This window comes from Seriola lalandi, unplaced genomic scaffold (genome assembly GCF_002814215.2).
Source record: "Seriola lalandi dorsalis isolate HSWRI2012SDOR001 ecotype SW California unplaced genomic scaffold, Sedor1 jcf7180002054977, whole genome shotgun sequence".
NCBI classification, from domain to species: domain Eukaryota; kingdom Metazoa; phylum Chordata; class Actinopteri; order Carangiformes; family Carangidae; genus Seriola; species Seriola lalandi.
The window spans coordinates 1,107,612-1,118,010 of NW_019525527.1; the positions used below are offsets into that span (position 1 = coordinate 1,107,612).

The window sequence follows — 10,399 nt, forward strand, 5'->3', positions numbered from 1 at the left end:
GGACTTTTGTCTCAGGTCTATAAGTCTCTAGTCTGTAGGTCTCTGGACTCTGGATTCTTGTCTCTGATCTCTGGTCTCTGGGCTCTGGACTCTTGTTCTGGTCTATAGGTCTCTGGACTTTTGTCTCTGGACTCTTATCTCTGGTCTCTGGACTCTGGATTCTTGTCTCTGATCTCTGGGTTCTGGACTCTTGTTCTGGTCTCTGGGCTCTGAACTCTTGTTCTGGTCTGTAGGTCTCGGGTCTCTGGACTGTTGTCTCTGGTCTCTTGTCTCTGGTCTCTTGTCTCTGGTCTCTAGACTCTTGTCTCTGGACTCTGGACTCTTGTCTCTGGTCTCTAGACTCTTGTCTCTGGACTCTGAACTCTTGTGTCTGGACTCTTGTCTCTGGTCTCTTGTCTCTGGTCTCTTGTCTCTGGTCTCTAGACTCTTGTCTCTGGACTCTGGACTCTTGTCTCTGGTCTCTAGAGTCTTGTCTCTGGACTCTGGACTCTTGTCTCTGGACTCTGGACATGCAGAGTGAGGTGTGTTTAGTGGTAAAGGTCTGAAAAGGTCCTGAGGTCCTGGTCCTGAGACCAGGTGCTGATTCTTGAGAGCTGCTGGAATGAATCCGGTCTGTGATGAGACCTGATGAGACCTGACGGAGGATTTAAAGGTCAGAGAACAAAGTCCAGGATCAACAGACCTGAACAGGATCAGGACCAGCTGACTGAACCAGTAAACCGGTTCACACTAAACCAGGGTCCTGCAGAGACCGAACCTTTCCTCGAGTCATCCCTGTGTCTGATTTGACTCTTGTAGTTTTGTCTCTTTGTGTCTCTTTGTCTCTCGTGTCTTGACTCGTGTTTTGGTTGGATCTTTGTGGACTGAGAACACTTCCTGTTTCCTGTCTCCAGGTATCGTGTCTTTGATCTCTCTGTCCGTCCTGTCCTACGACCGCTACAGCACCCTGATGGTGTACAACAAGCGGGCCCCGGACTATAGGCGGCCCCTGCTGGCAGTGGGGGGGTCGTGGCTGTACTCGGTGGTGTGGACGGTGCCCCCCCTGCTGGGCTGGAGCAGCTATGGTCTGGAGGGGGCGGGGACCAGCTGCTCGGTGACGTGGACGGAGAGGACGTCTCGCTCTCACTCCTACATCGTCTGTCTGTTCGTCTTCTGCCTCGGCTTGCCTGTCCTCGTCATGGTGTACTGCTATGGACGCCTGCTCCACGCCGTCAAACAGGTGGGTCCATGACTTCATTAATAAATAATAATCAATCAATAACTTATGATTTCTTCAGGTGCAGATAAAATCATTAGAAGTCACTCATGTGTCTTTAACTCCAGTGGGTGGATGTCACTGGATTCAAACCTCAGCTCCACAGTTCAGAGGTCAGTCGGCTGATCTGACTTCCTGTCTCCTTCAGAATAAGACACAGTTTGACCTGTGTGACAGTAGTGTCTTAGCTTTGGTGAATCAATCACTTATCTTCATGTGTCAAACAGATCAAAGTCTTTTCATATAAAATCATCATTAATATTTGAACATAAATCAGGTTGTTTTTTTTTTTATTAAAAAGACTTATGTATTCATTTATTTTCACTTTTATTCATCAAATTTGATTAAATTACTTTTTTTTTTACTTTTATTTCATGTTATTTTTATCTTAGTTTTCTGTTTATACTTTTTCTCAACTATTTTCTGTGATTTCTAATCAGTCACATGTTTCTTTTTTCTGAGTGGGTTGTAAACACACAGCTGTGGTGAACATCATCAACCTGACGGGTCAGTGAAGCGTCCAGTCACATGATCAAACTCACATTCCTCAGATTCAAGAGCTGCAGAGACGTGGGAACCTGGACCTGGACCTGGACCTGGACCTGGACCTGGACTTTGCTGGTTCTCATTAGCTTTAGAAGTGATTTCAGTGAATGAGGTTAATGAGTTTAATTAATGAACAGTCACTCAACAGGTTTACATCTGACGTCACAACTGAAACATTAGCATTAAATATGTTACGTTTTTTATTCATGCCCTGTGTTTTGTCTGTCAGGACGTCTGATTGGTTCTGCCCTGTGTTTTGTCTGTCAGGACGTCTGATTGGTTCTGCCCTGTGTCTTGTCTGTCAGGACGTCTGATTGGTTCTGCCCTGTGTTTTGTCTGTCAGGACGTCTGATTGGTCCTGCCCTGTGTTTTGTCTGTCAGGTGGGTCGTATCAGGCGGACGGCGGCTCGTCGCAGAGAGTTTCACATTCTGTTCATGGTCATCACCACGGTGGTGTGTTACCTGCTCTGCTGGATGCCGTACGGCGTTGTCGCTATGATGGCCACCTTCGGCCGGCCGGGACTCATCAGCCCCGTCGCCAGTGTCATCCCGTCGATCCTCGCCAAGAGCAGCACCGTCATCAACCCCGTCATCTACATACTCATGAACAAACAGGTGAGCTGTCTCAGGTGGAAGATTCTCAGACAATCGCAGGAAACTGATGGTTTGTCTTAAAGTGACAGGTCGGTTTATTCGGGGTTAGTTCAGCTCACAGAGGCTGAGTGATGAGCTGCTGTAAAAACATGTTTTATATAGAAACTCATGAGATTATAACTGAGTGATAATAACAAAACTATTTAAAAAAATTATAATTTCAAAACAAAATGGAAAAAATACAGTTGAGAAAAAAAAATAGCCTAAATAATGTTTTTGTGAACAAATGTGCTGTGGTGTAAAATCCAGTCAGCAGTGTATTTATTCTATTTATTATTTTATTATTATTTTTATTTTTTATTATTAATTATTATTTAAGTCTCAAATCAAACGTTTCTAAACACTGAAAATAAGGGGTAAAGAAAGTTTTTGAAACAGGCTTCCTCTCTGGAGAAGGAAATACATGTTGTACTTTCTCCATCAGCCTGTAATGTCCATTTATTTATCAGTTGTTTTCTGTTGCTGTGTTTCTAAGGTAAGCTAATTAATTAGCCTGGCGAGCTAACATAGTTGCTAAGGTGAACAAACAGGTGGAACGAGACTCACGCAGCTGTTACAAACTGCTAGTTTTAATTAGTTTGAGTAGAAAACACTGAGCTTTTTATCCAGACATTATAACACTGAACACCGCAGCTGCCCGCTCTCGACAGGAACCTTTTACATCGTTAGAATAAGTGCAGACTGATCTGAATCACCGTGGCAACATGAAAATCAGATATGATCTGTGTTTGACTGTTCTTCTGTTAATTAACCAACTCAGACAAGTCTCTGCAGCGTGTCAGCCGTCTGACCCTCGTTCTCACCCAGGACAGGTTTTGGCAGCGCATCAAGTCTTCCTCCATACGGGGCCTCAGTGTCTGTCTACAGCAGCGTCCTGTCACAGCTGACCGGTCCCACTAAGAGACACGTCCACGAGATCCTTTCAGTCCGCCTTAATCAACGTGAGAAACCACGTCCGTCATTCACACGGCGGTGAACGCATCGTCTGATTGAAGCCTGTCTGGAGGTCAAGTCGAAACCTGAACCCTGAACCCTGAACCCTGAACCCGGGTTAGAAGAAGTTTGTTTAAAACAAGGCAGAAAGTTTAAAAAATCCTGTTAAATTCTTTTTTTTAAGTCTGAACAAAATGATCGATCGATTATCGGTAACCTTCTGTCAATAAGCTTCACATTGAATAAACTAAACATAATTAACACAATCAGCTCCATGAACCAGTGTCTAATATTGCTTCTTTAGGTTAAAACTACATCGCCATGGAAACTAGTCATTATCCTGTTGGAGGCTAAATGTCCCAGCGGCTCCTGAAGGCAGCATGAGGCAGGTTCACTGAACCTCTGAGAAAAGTCGTCTCTCTGTCAGATCTGGATCACGTCCCACACTGGACAGAGCTGAAGCCCCTCAGGGTGACCCGCCCCCTCCTCCTCAGCTCGCCCCCCCCCCCCTCGTTGAGCCTCTGGATCAGGAGCTTCTCGTACAGCAGGGGGTGGTACGCCCCCAGAGTGCAGGCGGCATCATGGTAGCGCTCGTGGTAGTGACAGAGATCTGTGCGACGCAAAGACGGGATGAACTCGTAAACGCTGACCTCACGACACAGTGACATCATCAGCAGAATCCCTGACACACAGGAACAAACACAAACATCAGGAAGTAGAATCAGTAGAAAAGTATTATTATTATTATTATTGTTATTATTGCTATTATTGTTATTATTATGAATGTTATTATTATTATTAACATTGTTATTATTAATATCATTATTAATAATAATAGTAATATGAACCCTAACCCTAACCCTAACATGAGTCGTGTCTGTGCTCCTCAGTTCTATCGCTGCTTCCTGATCCTGCTCCACTGTAAACACCACCTGACGGAGAACGGACACTCCTCCCTCCCCTCAAAGACCACCATGGTCCAGCTCCACCGCCGAGTCTGTGACGGCAGCCCCCTCGGCCTCGGCCCCGCCCCCGCTGTCACCAGACCCTGTGCGGTGGAGGCGGAGGGAACCAGCTCCGTGGCGTCCGACAAAACGGACCCGGCCGAGCCCCCTGACGTCTCCTCATGAAGACAATTAAAGATGGACTGAAAGCTAAGGGGCATGGCCAACAGACTCCCCCACCCCCTGTGGTGTCACGTGACACGGTAGCCCCGCCTGCTGGAAACCTGTGACTGATGTGCGCTCGATGTGACTTTGAATGTCGGTGAAGTGATGTCACGCCGGAGAAGCTGGAGGCGGAGCCTGGACAGAAGTACAGAGGCCCAGCGGAACCAATGATCAGTCAGTTTAATGAAAACATCAGCTGTAAACACAAACAATTAAAGTTTGAATTAAAAATCAAAGTCCCACATGTTGATGCAGAGTGAATATTTTAACATGTTATTATAATTAATTATTTATTCAAACAAACAAGTTAATGAGTTTAATGAGAACTAAAGTATTTTAGTGTTATAGAAATGATTGAAAGCTGACATCACAGTGACATCAGAGTGACATCACAGCTGATATCACAGTGATCATAGCTGACATCACAGTGACATCACAGCACTCTACACAGTTTTGTATTAAGGGTCATCGACACAGAAACAGCTGATGACAAGGCCACACCCCCTCTGTGTGTGCTGTAATCTGAGTTTCTGGGATATGGTTAAGTGCATGTTAATCCCTCCCAATGTCTATAAACACACAGGCTCCGCCCACAGGTGTGTTGTCACAGTGCAATACGCAGCGTTCAGGTGACAGTGACCTTCCAACTTTTTATCTAAACAACAAAGACTGAGATGAGACTTGGACTGGACTTAGGACCGGATCAGATCCTGGTCTGGATTACTGACAGGAGAACTGATGAAGCGTGTTCAGGTTCTGAGATTCTAGAACGACGCCTGGTGGCCTCTTGTGGTCACAATGTGTTGCTGGTACCTATGAACCCAGATGAGGGGGGGTTGGGTTGGATGGGTTCCTCTGTGTTGTTCTGAATCAGGTCCCACAGAGTCCAGATGAACTCTGGGTGGAGGATGTAGAATGGCTGCTCAGGTCGGACGCGCCGGCGTTCCACATAGGCAGAGAACAGATCGAAGTCCGGCTTCTGGAACCACTGAACACACACACACACACACACACACACACACACACACACCCCTGTGTTTCCTGTATGTTTCCTCTTGATGACAAACATCAGACGTGAATCTAATAAACATTGAAATTGAGTGATTCGGTTTTTATTTTAACTATTAGCAGATTAATAATATATAATCAATAATGATATTCCTCCTCCTCAGCAGCTGAGGTCGTATCACCCCCCCCCCCCCCCCCCACGTGTGGGGAGAACTGTTCTTTTGATGGTTGGGAGGAAAACCTGGGTGAGGTTGGCTGAGTACGGAGCCGGATCCCAGACCACCAGAGTCATGTCCTGGTACAACGAGCTGCTGCTGAAGTTGTGTCTGGGCCGAGCCACGATCTGAGGACAGAGACAGAGACACAGAGACAGAGGGAGAGAGAGACAGAGACAGAGAGAGAGAGAGAGAGAGAGAGACACAGAGAGAGAGAGAGACAGAGAGAGAGAGAGACACAGAGACAGAGAGACAGAGTCAGACAGAGAGCGAGACAGAGAGAGGAACACAGAGAGAGAAAGACACAGAGAGAGAGAGAGAGAGACACAGAGACAGAGAGACAGAGTCAGACAGAGAGCGAGACAGAGAGAGAGACAGAGACAGAGAGAGAGAGAGACAGAGACAGAGACACAGAGACAGAGAGAGAGACAGAGACAGAGACAGAGAGAGAGAGAGAGAGACACAGAGACAGAGAGAGAGAGAGACAGAGACACAGAGACACAGAGACAGAGAGAGACAGAGACACAGAGACAGAGAGAGAGAGACACAGAGAGAGAGAGAGACAGAGTCAGACAGAGAGCGAGACAGAGACCAGGTCCATCACAGAGACAGGTAATGAACACATGAGTCAGAGGACGACAGGTTTCATACCTGATGAAACAAAACAAAGAGGAATGAAAGAAAGGATTTAAAAAATAAAAAAACAATGAAAGAAGAAAAAAGAAGAAAAAAATGGACAGGTGAAAAACGGAAAGAGAAAAGAAAAAACAGAAGAAGAAAAGAGAGAAAGAGAAACTGGGTGATGTTCAGTTGAGGTTGGTGGGCGGAGTTTGTACCTGAGAGTTGATGATGCGGATAGTCGTCTTGTTGCCCACGTCCCTCTCGAAGCCTTTGGTGGGGGCGGCATTGAACCGAAGAACTGCATCATGGGAATCTGAGTCCAACAGGAAAAGGACAGTTTGATTAAAGTTTGATTGTCTTTATTTACTTGTCACACCTGAGCCTCACCTGTCTCACCTGAGCCTCGCCTGAGCCTCACCTTCTCGCTGCCACAGAACAGTCCAGTTCTGCTTCAGCAGAATTCATAAGAACCGAAAAACTAATTCTCTTCATCCACCAGCAGAGGGCAGCACCGCCCCGCCCACTGCTCTATGTGGTCTCACTGGTCCCCCTCACTGCTGCTCCTGTATGTGGTCTTACCGATCTCAACCCCCAGCGATGAGTTCAGGAGCGCTCCAGCTGAAGTCACCACGGCACAGCTCTGATACTGAGATCTCCAGAGCTCCTGCAGGGTCAGTGAAGGCACCAGTCGGTCCCAGCCCAGACCGGAGAACGGCTCCTCGGTCCCGTCCAGAGTCCGGATCCTGGTCCTCTGCTTCAGATCACAGTAGAGCTGTAGGGTGGACCTGCGGGCCCCTCTGGGGCCCTGGTACACCACTTGGTGTTTGTTGGAGCTCAGCTGGACCTTCAGAACCTTCTGGAGCCGAGGACTGAGCATCCCCGCAGTCAGGTTCCCGGTCCACAGTCTCTGCAGGATCTCCAGAGACCGCCTCCTGTAGTAGTCCCTAGACCTGGACCTGAAGTCATTCCTCCTCCTCCTCCAGTCCAATGACGGTCCAGCAGGTCTCAAAGACCAACCAAGGGTCCTGGTCCCTCCCTGTATAACAGAAGCCAGGTGGCGGGTTTCAGTTCTGATGAGTCCAGACTCCGCTGCAGACCTGGTCTGAGGTGCTGAGGTCGATCTGAGGTCCAGGATGTGACACAGCAGGGACAGGAAGAGGAGTAGCCAGACCAGCAGGACCACTAGGGTCCACTTAGTCCAGGACTTCATACTGGATTATGGGGGGGGGGGGGGGGGGGGCAGAGACAACAGGACTTAACTCTCAGCTCAAAGGTCCACTTATTAATTTTTTTTCTGGAGCTTTCAACCACACACTCACTGCAGAACAAACAAACAAACAAACCTGATGAGAGTTTGAAATCTCCTCTGTCCCTGAATGTTAACGAGCTTCACCTCATTAACAGTCTGACAGAGTCCAGGTCTGAGTCTGGTTACCAGGCAACGACACAAACCCTCTGAGTCTAAACAACGACATGAAGTAAATAAAGCTTGAATAATAGCTCTCTTACTGAGGCCATTACGTCACATCACTGCGTCATTACAGAATCATCATATTATCACTAAGTGACTGAGCAGCACAACGTTAGTCAACAAACACTGATTGATAACTGATCAATAACCATGATCATCAGCAGTCTTACCTCATCAAACAGGAGCTGCCTCCCGGTACGAAACACCGAGGAACACCGAGTAAACCCGAGTAAACCCGAGTGAAGACGTAGCAGCCGACAGGTTCCAGGTGGATGTCATGGACGGACTGAGGGACGAGGACACAACGCCGCCACTCGGAGCGGTGGACAGTCGCAGTATTGCAGTGAAGAAGAAGTCGCTCTGTGAGTTTTAATCTCAGTAAATGTATTCATAGCTTTCTTAGTGACGTCGTTGCTGTGCACGAGCACTGCGCGCGGCTGCGTGGTGTCCCTCCCACCAGACCCTGAGAGGAAGACAGACACTCTGTAACACAGTTAAACATTCATATTATATAAACATTTACATAAATATAAAATAAATATGAATATAAACATTAATAAATATTAATGTTCATATAAACATAAACATCAGTCATTCTGAGTTTCTATGATGTTTCTGTCTGTCATTAAATATAAAAGTTTTACATCAACAGGCAGCTGTTTAAGTCTATTATTGTTATTATTATTATTATTATTATTAGAATACTTGTTGATATAATTTGTCCTCTGTGCTGTGTGAACATTAACAACACATTGTTCCCCCTCCCTTAGACCCCCCCAGTTAAAAACTCCCAGAACCCCCGGTCCAGACTCCTGGTCCAGGTCCTGGTTTAGGGTCTGGAGGAGGACCAGGTCCAGGTTCAGTGGTACCTCATGTTTCAGTGCTGATGTTGCCTCAGGTGAAGTGTGACACTTGGTGGATGAAGAGTGGAACAGTGTCTCTGAGTCAGCCTGTGGTCATGTGACTGAACACGGAGAGTCTGGCTTTGATGAGGTCGTTCTTTAGTCTGAATCCAACAGGTCACATGACCCTCCTGTGGAGCTCCAGGAGGCCCCCAACATCATGTTTACCCTGATGGACTCTTTATGTTTGTACTTTTGATTCGACTCAAATTTGTAGTAGAGTTCCACTGTGTTCACTGTGTTTTTACTTCCTGTCTTTGTCTTGTGTTTCCCTCCTTGTTGATTGTCTGTCCTGCCCTCACATTTCACCTGTGTTCAATCACCTGAGCCTCCTGCTGTGTTTAGTCTCTGTCAGTCTGTTGTTCTCCTCTGGAAATCCACTTTGTTCTCCAGTTGTTCAACTTGTTGCTCTGATGTTGTTGAACATGTTGCTGAACATGTTGCTGAACATGTTGCTGAACATGTTGCTCTGATGTTGTTGAACATGTTGCTCTGATGTTGTTGAACATGTTGCTTTGATGTTGCTTTGATGTTGCTGAACTTGTTGCTGAACATGTTGCTCTGATGTTGCTGAACATGTTGCTTTGATGTTGCTTTGATGTTGCTGAACATGTTGCTCTGATGTTGCTGAACATGTTGCTTTGATGTTGCTGAACATGTTGCTGAACATGTTGCTTTGATGTTGCTGAACATGTTGCTGAACATGTTGCTCTGATGTTGCTGAACATGTTGCTGAACATGTTGCTCTGATGTTGCTGAACATGTTGTTGAACATGTTGCTCTGATGTTGTTGAACATGTTGCTGAACATGTTGCTCTGATGTTGCTGAACATGTTGCTCTGATGTTGCTGAACATGTTGCTCTGATGTTGCTGAACATGTTGCTGAACATGTTGCTCTGATGTTGCTGAACATGTTGCTGAACATGTTGCTGAACATGTTGCTGAACATGTTGCTGAACAGTGGAAACTCTCTCAGTTTTCCATGAAGATGTTACACAAGCTGCTGTTCAGGCAGCACATGACTGACTGTTTACTGCACACACTGCTGCTGTTGTGTAACACACACACATTAAAACAGACACATGGGCAACATTTGGGGTCAAAGGTTGAGGTGAGTCTCAGATCAGCTGTAACACTGTGTTTGAATCATTGACTTCAACAGACAGGATGCTCTGTGTTCAGTGTGAACATCAGATAAATGAGCAGGACACAGATCAGTCATGAAACGATGGATGTGACGGGAAGTTTGGTAAATTCTCATTCATACTTTTTAATGTTCCCTTGTTTTGGTTTTTAATGCTCTGTGTTGTTTGTATGTTTTGTTTTTTGTTTGTGTGTTCTGTTTGTTTGTTTTTTTTACTTTTGTTTTTGTTTATCTATTCTGTAGACTGTATAAAGGCTTTATGGATACAATGATAAAACTATGAAAATGATAACATGATAATAAAAAGACAGGAAGTGTTAATGTTTCATTCTGACTTTCAGGTGAATGAATGAGGAGACACATCTTCTATGTGTAAACAAACTTCATGCAACATGTTGTTGTTGGAAGTCTGCAGTCTGACGGGGAGGGGGGGGGTTGTTCTCACGGAAAAGGCCAGGCGGTGTTGGGTTGGGTGGGTGG

At 46.0% G+C, this 10,399-nt stretch overlaps 2 protein-coding genes across 3 annotated transcripts in view; one reads left to right on the forward strand and one right to left on the reverse strand.

Moving 5' to 3' along the window:
* The window catches only part of LOC111646874 (opsin-3-like), a 6,394-nt gene extending 1,595 nt beyond the window's left edge, over positions 1 to 4,799 (forward strand). Inside the window, exons 2-4 of one of the 2 annotated variants that reach the window (XM_023396437.2) lie at positions 894 to 1,219; positions 2,183 to 2,416; positions 4,279 to 4,799. In XM_023396437.2, coding sequence (XP_023252205.1) covers positions 894 to 1,219; positions 2,183 to 2,416; positions 4,279 to 4,518 — 800 coding nt within the window. In that variant the 3' untranslated portion in view covers positions 4,519 to 4,799. Of the gene's footprint in view, positions 1 to 893; positions 1,220 to 2,182; positions 2,417 to 3,262; positions 3,655 to 4,278 lie in introns of those variants that run through there. The other variant, XM_023396438.2, reaches the window with a different exon arrangement.
* A 121-nt stretch (positions 4,800 to 4,920) lies between these two features.
* On the reverse strand, positions 4,921 to 8,288 carry LOC111646873 (beta-galactoside alpha-2,6-sialyltransferase 2-like). The gene is made up of 6 exons (XM_023396436.2): positions 8,043 to 8,288; positions 7,745 to 7,862; positions 6,981 to 7,612; positions 6,617 to 6,714; positions 5,807 to 5,908; positions 4,921 to 5,545 (listed from the first exon to the last, which is right to left on the reverse strand). The coding sequence occupies exons 3-6, from the start codon at positions 7,609 to 7,611 to the stop codon at positions 5,351 to 5,353; spliced, it is 1,026 nt and encodes a 341-aa protein (XP_023252204.2). The 5' UTR covers position 7,612; positions 7,745 to 7,862; positions 8,043 to 8,288; the 3' UTR covers positions 4,921 to 5,350.
* Positions 8,289 to 10,399: the final 2,111 nt, after the last annotated feature.